General features: G+C 30.2%; 1 protein-coding gene across 2 annotated transcripts in view; it reads right to left on the bottom strand.

The window, feature by feature from the left end:
* The window catches only part of LOC114335190 (alpha-2-macroglobulin-like), a 134584-nt gene that overhangs the window by 80332 nt on the left and 40552 nt on the right, over positions 1–13700 (bottom strand). For both annotated transcript variants that reach the window (XM_028285381.1, XM_028285382.2), the window contains exon 7: positions 11643–11872. In XM_028285381.1, the coding sequence (XP_028141182.1) occupies positions 11643–11872 (230 nt within the window). The remainder of the gene's footprint in view (positions 1–11642; positions 11873–13700) is intronic.

The raw sequence follows: 13700 nt of genomic DNA, 5'->3' as shown, positions 1-13700 counted from the left end.
AATCCAATGTTTAAAGTGTTTGAGATTTGGGAATATAAGTGCCCAATGTAGAGGAAAAGATAGGTGTGAAAGATGTGGCGAAGAACACAAAAAATCTAATTGTTCCAATCCGAATAATTTACTTTGTGTATTGTGCAAAGGAAAACACAGCGCTACTGACAAGGGAGCAAATTGTACAGAAAGACAAAAACAGGAATATATTAAAAAAATTATGAATAATGAAAATATAACGTATTATGAAGCTAATAATAAATATAAAAAATGTTATTCAACAGTAAGTAAAGACCAAGAAAATACTTTAAATAAATATACAATATCTAAACGAAAAAGATCAAGTAGTATTGATTCTAGCAGTGTAGATAAAGAAACAATGGAAGCACGCAGAAAAATTTTGCAAACACCAAGAATACAAAGTCAGCCTTGTTATAATTTTAATAATCCCATTTATTCTAACACAACACAAACACAAAACGATAATCGAAATAATATAGGAGAAATAATAGTAAACTGTATTTCAGCAACATTAAATCAAATTAATCACAATTTAGATCAAAAAACGTTGGAATTATTAAAAAACAATATTTCACAATTATTATTACTACCTCGTGATGGCTAACGTTTCATTTCTTCAATGGAATGCGAGATCAATTAAAACAAATAAGGGTTATTTAGAAAAATTCTTGTACGACAATAAAATAGATATAGGGTTAATATCAGAAACTTGGTTAAAAAAGTAATTTTATTAACTTTACTGGTTATAATGTCTTTAGGAATGATAGAGATGATGGATATGGTGGAGTAGCCATCCTTTTGAAAAAATTAATAAAAATTTACAACAGTCCTACTTTTCACCATATTAATGACATAATGTGCAATAGCATATCAATTAAAATTCAATCCGGCAAAAATTTAAACATTTATTCAATATACGTAAAACCAAATCTTAAAATCACTCTAAATGAATGGAAAAAGTTTTTTAATAGTCTAGAGAAGCCTTTTATAATTGGCAGTGATTTTAATAGCCACACTTATGTTTGGGGTTGTAGTACTGTAGACACTATAGGAAAAAATCTGTTAGAAGCTATTGAGGACTGTAATCTTGTAATTTTAAATAATGGCAAAGAAACTTTGATGCGTAGACCGAATTGCAATAATAAATCTGCAATAGATCTTACAATATGCTCAGCAAATATTAGTCATTTCTTCGATTGGGATGTTGTGGACGAGACATTAGGATCAAATCATTTTGCTATTGTTATTAAGTCAAATATTAATGTTAATAAAGCGGAATGTGTAAATACAAAATTCCAATGGAACATAAATAAAGCGGATTGGTCTCTTTTCTCTTCTATCACTGATAATTTCATGGAAATAGATAATAATTTAAGTTGCCAACAATTTTTAAATAAATTAAACGAATATTGTAAGATATGTATACCGGAGAAGAGAACAGGGACTAATCCACGATTTAGAAAAACTTGGTGGAATGACAATTGTAAAAAGGTAATAGAAGAACAAAAACTAGCTTTACGCAAGTTTAAACTACAGTCTAATAAACAAAATTATATAAATTATAATAAATGTGTAGCGAAAACCAAAAAAGTTGTATTAAAGAGTAAGCGTAATGCATGGAGAAATTTTTGTAAAACTTTAAACAAAAATACACCAATTAAAGATATGTGGAATCAAGCCAAACGATTACAAAACATTTTTAAACCACAAGTAAATCCAGTGACTGAAGGAGAATGGGTTGAGGAGTTTTTAAGAAAATTATATCCAGATAATATATTTTCAAAAATTAATGTAATGGAAAGAAAAAACTCTAAGCATCCACTTTCAATTCCATTTAGTTTTTGTGAATTAGAAATAAGCCTTAAGAATAAGAAAAATACTTCTTCAGGTATAGATAATGTACATTATACAGGGTGTTTCATTAAAAATTGTCCATATAGCAACTGGAGAAACCTTAGCAGAAAATACGAAGATTTAACCTAAAACACTTAAATAAAATGTGGTTCCTTACTGAGTTACAGGGTGTTTTATCTAAAAATTTAAAAATTATTTTTGCTCAGCATTTGAAAACTATTCGACGTATACTTTTTATACTTGGCAGGAAGTATAGGTACTATACAAACTACTAAATTATGTTAAACAAACGTTTCTGTCTATTACCAGAGGCGTACGACTGGGGAAAATGAATGGTTGACCCTTTCCAAATTCTACGCCACTGGCTTAATTACTATTTTAGTTGAATTTTTGGATTCTCCAATACTTTCTATGAAAATAATATACTCTTCATTCGTAACGATAAAGTCATTAGTTTTCGAGATCTTTGAAGTTAAATTTGAAACGATACGGTTATTTTGATTAATGGATTGTGTCGCTTCATTTTTAATTTCAAATATCTCGAAAACTAATCATTTTATTGTTACGAATGAAGAGTATATTATTTATATAAAAAGTATTGAAAAATCTAAAAATTACACTAAAATAGCCATTTCGTCAGTGGCGTAGAATTTGGGAAGGGTCAACCAGACACTATCCCCTGTCGTACGCCTCTGGTAGTAGCTAGAAACGTTTGTTTATCTTAATTTAGTATGGTGTACAGTACCTACACTTTCTGCCAAGTATGATAAGGATACGCCAAATAGTTTTTAAGTACTGGGTACTAAATAGTTTTTAAATTTTAATCATATGAATCATATTATAAATTTAATCAAAATAACTGTGCCGTTCCATATTTAACTTCAAATATCTCGAAAACTAATGACTTTATCGTTACCAATGAGGAGTATATCATTTACGTAGAAAGTATTGGAGAATCTAAAAATGGCACTAAAATAGTAATTCCACCAGTGGCGTAGAATTTGAGAAGGGTCAACCATTCACTATCCCCTGTCGTACGTCTTTGGTAGCAGCTAGAAACGTTTCTTTATCATAATTTAGTAGGGTGTATAGTAGTGGCACTTTCTACCAAGTATGAGAAGGATACGTCGAATTGTTTTAAAATGCTGAGCCAAAATAATTTTTAAATTTTTAGATAAAACACCCTGTAACTCGGTAAGGAACCACATCTTATTTAAGTGTTTTAGGTTAAATCTTCGTATTTTGTGCTAAGGTTTCTCCAGTTACTATATGGACAATTATTAATGAAACACCCTGTATTATGTTGGCCAATTGAAACACTATTAAAATTTCTTAATCAAATATGGCTATCAGAAGATATTCCAGATAACTGGAGAGAGTACCGGGTGATTCCTATTCTCAAAACAAATCGGAATCCTGATTCAGCAGAATCTTATAGAGGTATTTCATTGAGCTCCTGCATAACAAAAACACTGGAAAGAATGATAAAACTTAGGCTCGAAAGTTGGCTAGAAAAAAACAATAAATTATCACAAACACAATTTGGATTTCGAAAAAATCATTCTACTGTGGAAGCAGTGAGTCATTTGGTAACAGATGTAAATTTAGCGTTTACGAAAAATTCTTCAGTAATCGCTCTTTTATTAGATGTTGAAGCAGCATACGACAACGTTAATTTAAATATACTATATAACAAAATGATACAAATAGGTCTGCCAGAATGTTTCTGTCAAAAAATAATAAAATTGTATGACTGTAGAAAAATTTATATATCGGTGAATAATAACACATTTGGTCCAAGACTAGCGATGGATGGTTTACCTCAAGGAGGAATATTAAGCCCTTTGTTATATTTAATTTACACTTCTGATATAGAAAAAAATTTAAACTCAACAAAAATTTTACAATTTGCAGATGATATAGTTATTTATCAAGAAAACTTTAAAATAGAAAATGCAGTCAAATCCATTGAAGAAGGAGACAAACATATTAAAATATGGAGTGAATTACATGGACTAAGTATATCTGATTCCAAAACCAAATTATGTATTTTTACAAGAAAACGAAAAGAAATACCTAATCACATCTTAATAAACAATATCTCCTATCCAGTACAAAGTTATGTTAAATATTTGGGTATTACTCTGGATAGACAGCTTCTCTGGAAAGAACATATAGACCATATAGTTAAAAAAACAGAGAGAGGAATAAAAAACCTTCTTCGATTCGTATCACACTTACGTTGGGGAGCAGATCCAAATATTTCTTTGTTGTTTTTTAAAAATAATATAAGAGCTATATTCGACTACGGATCAATATTATACAGTGACGCATCACAGTGTCATTTAAATAAAATAGACAACATCATTAATAAATCCCTTAGATTTTGTATAGGAGCCCTAAGAAGTACACCGATAAATAATCTACAAGTTGAATGCTGTGAAATGCCGATGGATATAAGACGAAAAAAACTTGGCATCAGCCTTTTAGTTAGATTGTATGAAAAAAAGGCAAATTTAATTACCAAAATACATCAACTGTTTTTAGCAGACTTGACAGAAAAATATTGGATAAAAAAGAAAACTATAAATATAGTAGATTTATATTCAAAAATGACAATATATAATAAACAACTTTATAAATATGACATAAACCCAAATTATAATATTGACTTTAATACTATGGAACAAGTTCAGGTATACTTTTTAAGGGACTATAGCAATTTTCCTCTATCTTTAAGAAAATTAGTGTTTATCTCCGACAGTTCACAAATGTTCAAAGACTGTTGTATGGTATATACAGATGCATCAAAAAATATTGAAGGTGTGGGGTGTGCCTATTGGGATAGCAGTAATAAAATTAGCAAAATGTTCAAATTAAATTCTATTATGAGTATATATACAGCTGAGTTAATAGCGATAATGGAAGCACTAAAATATTTATCTAATATAAATCATTCAAAGTTTATAATTTATAGTGACAGTAAAAGTTCTCTAAGTAAAATTAGTGCTATAAATGCTAAATAAAAAGTGAACTACATTGAATTATATATAATAAATAAAATTAAAGAACTTCAGCAACAAGGAAAGTCTGTTAAGTTAGCATGGGTTAGAAGCCACTGTGGAATAACTGGAAATGAAATGGTAGATGAATTGGCTAAAAACGCGGTGACAAAAGGAGTATTAACACATTATCTTTATACGTCTGGAGATATTGAATCAGATTTATTCAAGGAGCTTAAGAAGGAATGGAAAGAAAGGTATATTGATGAGAACATAAATACAGGAAATCACTACAGATCAATCAGAAACTATATCACAGATAAACCTTGGTTTTCTAAAATGGAGTCGACAAAGGATATGACAAGAACCATATGCAGAATGAGATTTAACCACTGTCTTACACCATCATATATATTTAAAATTAATATAGCTGATAGCCCTCAATGTATTTGTGGTCAGTTTGGTAACCTACAACACAAAATTTTGACTTGTTCTCTTATTTCTAATAAAGTTAATATGTTTTTAAATTCACTGTATTCTTTGACTGATGTCCACCATCCCATTAATTTAAATTATTTATTAACATTAGAAAATAATGAGTTGGTATATCGACTTTTGTATAAATATATTTTAGATATTAAACTTAAGTTGTAATTGTAAAATATAGTTTAAGTATTTCTTGTAAATTGTTATATATTAAAAGAAAATAGAAAAGAAAAAAAATATAAATAAAAAAAAAGAAAAATTAAAGAAAAAAAAATAAAAAAAAAAAATACAAAAAAATATAAAAAAAATAATAGAAAAAAAATATATAATAAAAAAAATGAATGACGAACTTGGACAGTCCATAGTAAAAAGCTTTCGAATGAAGTAGAGGGCTAAAGAAGAAAAGAAGAATGTTGCAGTTTTTAGTGTGGAACTCTGAGAACATCATTTAGAAAAAAATAAATAAAAAAAATATAATATAAAAAATTATTAAAAAAAAAATACAAAAATAATTATTTATTAGTAGAACTGTTTATTAGAGATTAATATTAGTATTAGTTTTAGGATAAGATACGAAAAAATGACTAATAAAATAAAAAAAAAATAATAAAATTGGCGAATGGATTTAGTGTCCGCAGTCATATAAACCCAAATAAACAACAACAATTATAAGCAAAAACTGTTCTATAATTTTTTTTTGAGAACTCAATATTTTTTTAATTATTCGTGTTTAAAAATTGGCCATTTTCATTGAAACATAACAGCTTTTCGAACGGTTTTTGAAAATATCTTAAAAACTATGCATCTAACTAAAAAACTATACAACAGTTTTGTAGCATATAAAAAACCAATGAGAGTAGTTCCTGCATAAATCTTCTAGTTATAATATAAAAAGAGATATGGTAGGTGAAAATAGTTTGTTTTTTTGGTGCATGCTCAAATCGTTGTATTCAACTTGAAATAACAGACAAACGGTCGATTTTAGGTGTATAATGTTACCAACTCCTTTTGTAGTGCTTAAAAAGATCTTAGTAATTGCCAAAGAACCTATAAGATGCAAATTGGAATTAGACAATCATATTATACAAAAAGTAATGACTTTCAAATATCTGGGAATTAATCTATCAGCCGACAACAATATCGAAGAAGAGGTAAAAGACCAAATAATTAAAGCCAATAGAACGACCGGATGCCTAAACGACACAATTTGGGAAAACAAACACCTAAGATTGGAAACAAATAAACCGGGAGTTATTAACAGAACTTCAACCACGATTTTCTAAGTCCTGCCCTTTGCAATACTGGAAAGTTAGAAAAGGTACTTACAATTTATGGAAAAATCCACGGGTTTCCTGTGATATTTTCCTGTGAAAATTAGATTTTCCATGAGGAAAAAAATGGGGAGTTGCGATGAATTTCTGAGTCCTGCCATATCCATAGAATGACAGGATAATATCAATTTTATGAAGAAAATTTTTTGGGCAGGAGGGTTGCAAAAGGACTAAGGGAGTATATGGATATACGAACATGTAATGAAAATAATGAAATTTTCATAATTTTTTGAGTCCTGCCAACTTAATAAATTAAACATATTTATTTGAAAATGATCGAAAAAAATGTTGGCATGACGTCTCCTAATGTTTAACTGCACTCTTGGAAAATTCTGTGGAAAATTTTCACCCTGGTTCCGTGATTTTCTGAGTCTTAAAATAAATTTTATTATAAAATAAATAATTTAAGTAGACATTATTTAAAATTGCAGGATGTTTAGTTACACCTTTTTTAGTAAACATAGTTAACAAATGTGTAAGGAAATTCGTGGAAAGTTACACGATTTTCTGAGTCATGCCATTTTGGACATATCTCAAGAATGTTAATATAAAGCTATTTACAAAGAGGCAGGATGGTTGTGTAGTTATTACGTATATAAAAATAAAATTTTAAGTTAGCAAAATTATTGCAGGTTGTTATACAAACATATTTATATCGCCACAATTTTCTGAGTCATGCCATGTCAGGTATGCTTAAAAAACACTAATCTAAAACCGTTTACAACGCGGCAGGATAACCGCAAAGATATTTAATACATAAAAATTAATTTTTTTATCGTTAAAAGACTCGTACGGTAATAAATATTATTTTCCTGAGTAGGTAATGTCTCGGATTTTTACACACCTTCCAAATATAATACCAAACTCTAACATATTTATTTTAAGCGATTAGATCATATTTGTATCTAAGTAAACGCAATAAAATAATAGGAAGAAAATCAATAATTTTACAATTAATTGGTTATAGTAGGGATTGTACCTATTATACAGGGTGTCCAGAAACTCTTCTAACAATCGAAGCCCGGAGATTCCTCAGATAATTTTAAGAAAATTAACTCAATTCACCTCGTCCGAAAATTCACCTCGTCCAAGGAAGCTAGAGTTCTTTAAAGATGGCGTATTCTAATTAGTTTTATTAATAGCTCCAGAACACTTCTATTTAGAAAAATGAAAACTGGTACACCTATTTATTTTCCAAAAATAAATCGATTCCATCATTTGTCAATTTTTAGTACCGGTCATAGGCGTCCCTTTAGGGTAGGGAAACGGATATTTTATCCAATAACTTTTCTGTGTCTATCTTTTAAGAATTTTTGACACTGGATTATTAAACTATGGGGTATTCTTGTACCAAAAGGTACTCTTTAAGTCGGTAGGATACGCCGTATTCTAGAAAAAAGGATTTGAAAAATTTTTCGGTTTTTGAATTTGAAAAAAAAAATAAAAAACTATTTAGAAAAACGAAAACTGGTACGTTTATTTCTCTTCCAGAGATGAATATTTTATCAATTGTGAATTTCTAGTATCGCTCATAGGCGTCCGTCTTGGGTAGATCAACGAAATCTCATAACTTGCTTTAATTTTGAAGCATTTTTGACAGTAGAGTATTAAATTATGAGGTATGTATTCTAGTACTAAAAGCTACTCTTGCTTTAAGTCGGTAAATACACCGTTTTTTTATTTTGTTCAAATTTTTCTTAAATTCAAAATACGAAATATTTTGAAATTGATTTTTCTAGAAAACGGTGCATCCTACCGACTTATAGCAAGAGTACTGTTTAGTACTAGAATACCTCACAATTTAATAATATAGTGTCAAAAATGCTTAAAAATTAAAGACAAAAAAGTTATGCGATAAAATAACCGTTGCCCTACCCAAAACGGACTCCTACCGGTACTAGAGATTCGCAATTGATGGAATCGATTTATATCTGGAAGATAAAAAGACGGACCAGTTTTTGTCTACCGAAATGGAAGCGTTCTGGAGATAAAAAAAATCTAATTACTAGGCGCCATCTTCAAAGAGCTCTGGCTTCCTTAGGAAATATTTTTGGATTATGTGAATTGTGTTAAACTGTCTTAAAATTATCTTAGGAATCTTAAAATTATATACAGGGTGTTCGATTAAAAAAAACATAAGTTTGTGTCACCCTGTCAATACGGGTAGCCCTGTATATTAGAAAATACTGTTAAATCGTAGTAATATCTTTTAAATTTTTTAATTTTAAAATTTTTTTAAATTATGATCCTCTCTTTGCCCAACGTTTTACCTCTAAATAACTTTTTTTCGTATCTCTTACGACAAACGAGTAATTGGACTTTGTCACACTAATGCCCCACACTGCATACGAAATAACTATAAAGCCTCTTTGTAAATAGACTTATATTAAGATTTTTGAAACATATGCAAAATGACATGACTCAGAACATCGTGGAATTTTTCACGAATTTTCTTACAAATCTAGGACTCCTGCCGTCTTACAAGAACCGTTTAACTTTCCTGCCGAGTACCAAAAAAGTATTGATTGTATTTGAGTATTATAACTTTTTAAAGGCAGGACTCAGAAAATCACGGAATCTGGGTAAAAATTTTGCGCATAATTTTCCAAGGGACAAGTATACTTAAACAGTAGGAGACGTCATGCCAACATTTTTTTTATCATTTTGAAATAAATATGTTTAATTTATTTAGTTGGCAGGACCCAGAAAATCATGAAAATTTTATTATTTTCCTAACATGTTTGTATACATATATACTCCGTTAGCCCGTTTGCAACCCTCCTGCCCAAAAAATTTTCTTCATAAAATCCATAGTATCCTGTCATTCTACGGATATGGCAGGACTCAGAAATTCATTGCAAAACCCTATTTTTATTTTTTGGGAAAATCTAATTTTTACAGGAAAATGTCACAGGAACTTTGTGGATATTTCCAGAAATTGTAAGTACCTCTTCTGTAAGTCTATCCTTCCACTATTGCAAAGGGCAGGACTTAGAAAATCGTTGCTGAACTTCTGTATAATATCTCCCGGTCTAAAAGGCCCGAATATATAAGTCAGTTATTAGGCCAGATACAAGCAAAACACGAAGACATCTGGAAACCAACGAAATGAAGATCTTAAGAAGGATTGCTGGAAAAGGACTATAGGATAGGGTAAGAAGTGAGGAAATCAGACGCATATGTGGGGTAGACAATATAAATACCTGGGTAAAGAACAGAAAAGGAGAGTGGAATGAGCACATAAGCAGGATGTCTAAATCAAGGATAGTAAGAATAGCCAGGGACAAGTCACCGTTAGGCAAGAGTGCAGGAGAAGTATAGGACGCCCAAGGAAAAGATGGAATGACAACTTAGGGGCAGAATGAAAGGCACCGTTGAAGAAAAACAGGCAGTACTGCCTATATAAAAGAAGAAGAAGAAGAAGAAGAAGAAAAAGATCTTTAAAATGAGCAGTATTAAAGGTATATTGCATTCAAACTAAGCGAGATATGCTGCAAAAAATTGATGATTAATGTATTTTAAGAAAAAATTAGAAGTATATTTAACCTCTGATCCACCAGAATTTTAATGCATCATTTTACTTCTAAAATACCTTTTATTATAGTGTTATGGACGGGTTGAAAAAGCTAGACGAGTTTAAAATGAATAGTTTTTGAAAAAAAAACAAATCAATTTATAAAGCGCATTTTTAGATTTCCTTAAAAATATTTTTTTCTAGATGTAACTTGAAAATTATAAGAGACACAATAATGAAACATAAAACAAAATTTTTACTCAACAATATCCTACATTCTTGTGTGGTACCTTTTTTTCGTATATCTTATCATTTTCGAGTTACATGGAGAAAAAGAAGATTCTTAAGAAAATTAAAAAATGCGCTCTATAATTTCATCTTATTTTTTTTTTAAAACTATCCATACTAAACCCGTCCAACTTTTTGAACATAGAAATAACACTATATTAAAAATTATTGTAGAAGAAAAACGATACATTTAAATTCTGATGCATGAGGGGATAAATGTACTTCATATTTTCATTTCTTTTCATTCATTTTTTTTTTAAATTTCATTAGTTATCAATTTTTTTTGCAGCATATCTCGCTTACTTTGAATGTAATTGACATTTAATGTGGCTCATTCTAAAGGTCTTTTCAATGACTACAAAAGGTATTGGTAGCATTATACAACTAAAACCGACCGTTTCTCTTTTATTTCAAGTTGAATACACCGATTTCAGCATGCACCAAAAAAACAAACTCTTCTCACCTACCATATCTCTTTTTGTAATATAACTAGAAGATATACGAAGAAACCAATCTCTTTGTTTTTTTTATAAGCTACAAAATTGTTCTGTATAGTTTTTTTCGTTAGATGCATATATTTTAAAGTATTCGCAAAAAACTGACCGAAACGGTGTCATTTTTCAATAAAAACGTCCAGTTTTCAACCACGAATAAGTAAAAAATTATTGAGTTCTCAAAAAAAATTATTGAACCGTTTTTGCTTAGAATTAGGTTCTCTAAACACTTCCTGTTTATTTTAACCAAAAAGCCACCCACGAGAAGGGGTGGGAACCACTCCTAAGATAAAAGCGCACATCGACATAGGGTAGACTTTGTTTCTTGAGCTATCCTCTACTTATTGTGAAAATATCAAGTAAATCGATGTAGTAGGATGGAATTAGGAGCCAAATAACCTCATTGACTGGCCTATAATACGTTTTCCATCTTTTTTGCCATTTGGCAGGTTATTAGCGCGCTCATCACTGTATTCGTCGATAATTTGGGAAAAAAAGGACACGATGAGGAGACAAAAGTAATTAATAATTTAATTTCTTTAAAATAAATTAAATTAAATTTGCTCTTCCATGTCTGGCACCTACTAAGTACATCTTAAAAAACACTAAGAATAGAAAAATAGCTTAATAATTCAACTTCATAACGAGACCATATACTTACATAAAAGTTTATATGAATAACATTCCTCGTCATTGGTAGAACTTGAAAATTCAATTCGTTATCTTGATTAAGTGTGAAGTTTGAACATTGTTCGGAGTTAACATAGTTCCAACTTTTCTTAATTGCAATGTTGTAGCAAATTTCAACAACTTCTTTGGTTAAATTACCGTTAACTTCGGTGAACTTGAGTTTACCGTGATAAGGAAGACCAGGTTGAAAAATTGATTCTCCTTTAAAAAATGCATTTTTAGTATCTCTTTATACTTTTTCAGTTTTTAAATGCGTAACAAGGTATTAAAAACCTTTTCCGTCGACCGTCCATTTATGATCAATTTTAACACCCTCAAAATCATTGATTAATGACCCCTATTAATGAATGATTTTCTATTATTGAACGATTTCATTATATGTAACACAATATATATTGCTTGCATAAATTAATTAAATGCTCTGTGATGGGCAGTGACCTGTGGTGTAGGCAACCAAACATATACCTATTTATATTCCAACTAAAAAATTTAAAATCAAGTAACCGCTGTTAGTACTATCTGTCATTTTATGTCATTATTTATTTTATTGTTTAAAATTCTGAGTAGGTACTTGAAAAATCAAAAGATAGATAATTCTTTATTTCTGAAAAGTACGGTCGACGGAAAAATTTTGTAACGAACTCGTGAATTAAAATGGCGGTTAACAATCTCGAACATTAACGCGCTCGCCCCGCTCATGCGTTAAAATATCTCAATTGTTAATCGCCCTTATTAATACACTTGTTGGTTAAATAACTATTATAAACAATACATTAAGAGTTTTTAACTATGGTAAAAAATTTACTTGGCAAAGTTATCTTAAAAATTATTTATTTGTAATGTTTTTAACAAAACACATTTTGTAAACCAAAGGTTATGTTTTGATTCAATTCGAGCCAATCTCTAGCCATCCCTGACACATGTTTCTAGGTTTACCCATTGTCAAAGAGGCTTTGAAAGAAGACTGATTTGAACCAAAATGCACCGACTGACGGATTGGTAAATATATTTAAATATTATACCGGATTATGGTTAGAACGACCTCTAATGGGGAAATATGAAATGAGGGTTGATAACGATTCAAGTAAACTGTTTACCAAAGTATAAACATACCAATGGGCGATGCTATAAGAAAGATATTCGATCATATATTCTCCAAAATATTCCATCTTAGTTTACCCGTTTACTACTTTACACTATACTCGGTATTAGAGTACACAATGTAGCGGTTCAGACGGGTAAACTGAGATGCGGTGGGGGAATATTAGGGAGTTTTTGTGCACACAAATACGTAAACGTAACGTATCTTTTTGACATATACGCATGCGCATTAATGGTTGAACTAACGCATCGAGATACGTATTACCTAAAGTAACGCTCTGATACGTACGTTAGGACGCATTCCTATCGAAACGAAAGTTACCGAATGCACAAGAGGATCTTGCCCGATTACCGAAATCAATATTTCATCACGGAGCAAAGCGGTGTATAAACATATATCGGTTTAAACTATTTGAGTTGATTTGAGTAAAATTATTCTTTGTTTGTAAAATTTAATAAAAAATTTTGGTCTTGGTAAAAGGTATATTATTTTAAAAAGCCCTATAGGGCTACAAACATCGAACAGAACGTTTTCGCTCTAAAAAGAGCATCATCAGTGTTGCCTAAAATAAGTATAACCATATTAATTATCAAAATGTTGAACTTAAAGTGATGACCAAGGTAGAATCAAAGTTTGGTTATACTTACAAGAACATGGTGAGCCAACCAAAAAATACGAAGGTCAAAGCCTTTCAAAAATGGACTAAAAGTCACATCAAAATGCTAACATAGCAAATTCCAAAGGATGGATATAATCCCTAAGGATATGGCCCTAGGATAACATATGACTCCCACACGTTGTAAGTGGGTCAAAGGTAACAAATTAGGTCATTATGTTACAAGAGCTGACAGGCAACTAAGATGTGAGATATCAAAAGCGAATCTGTCTGATGTCAAGACAACAATTGTCAATGGAACTTGAAGTATC

This window comes from Diabrotica virgifera, chromosome 4, assembly GCF_917563875.1.
Source record: "Diabrotica virgifera virgifera chromosome 4, PGI_DIABVI_V3a".
Classification (NCBI taxonomy): Eukaryota; Metazoa; Arthropoda; class Insecta; order Coleoptera; family Chrysomelidae; genus Diabrotica; species Diabrotica virgifera.
The sequence above is the reverse complement of the archived record's forward strand: the minus strand, read 5'-3'. Positions and strand labels throughout refer to the sequence as shown.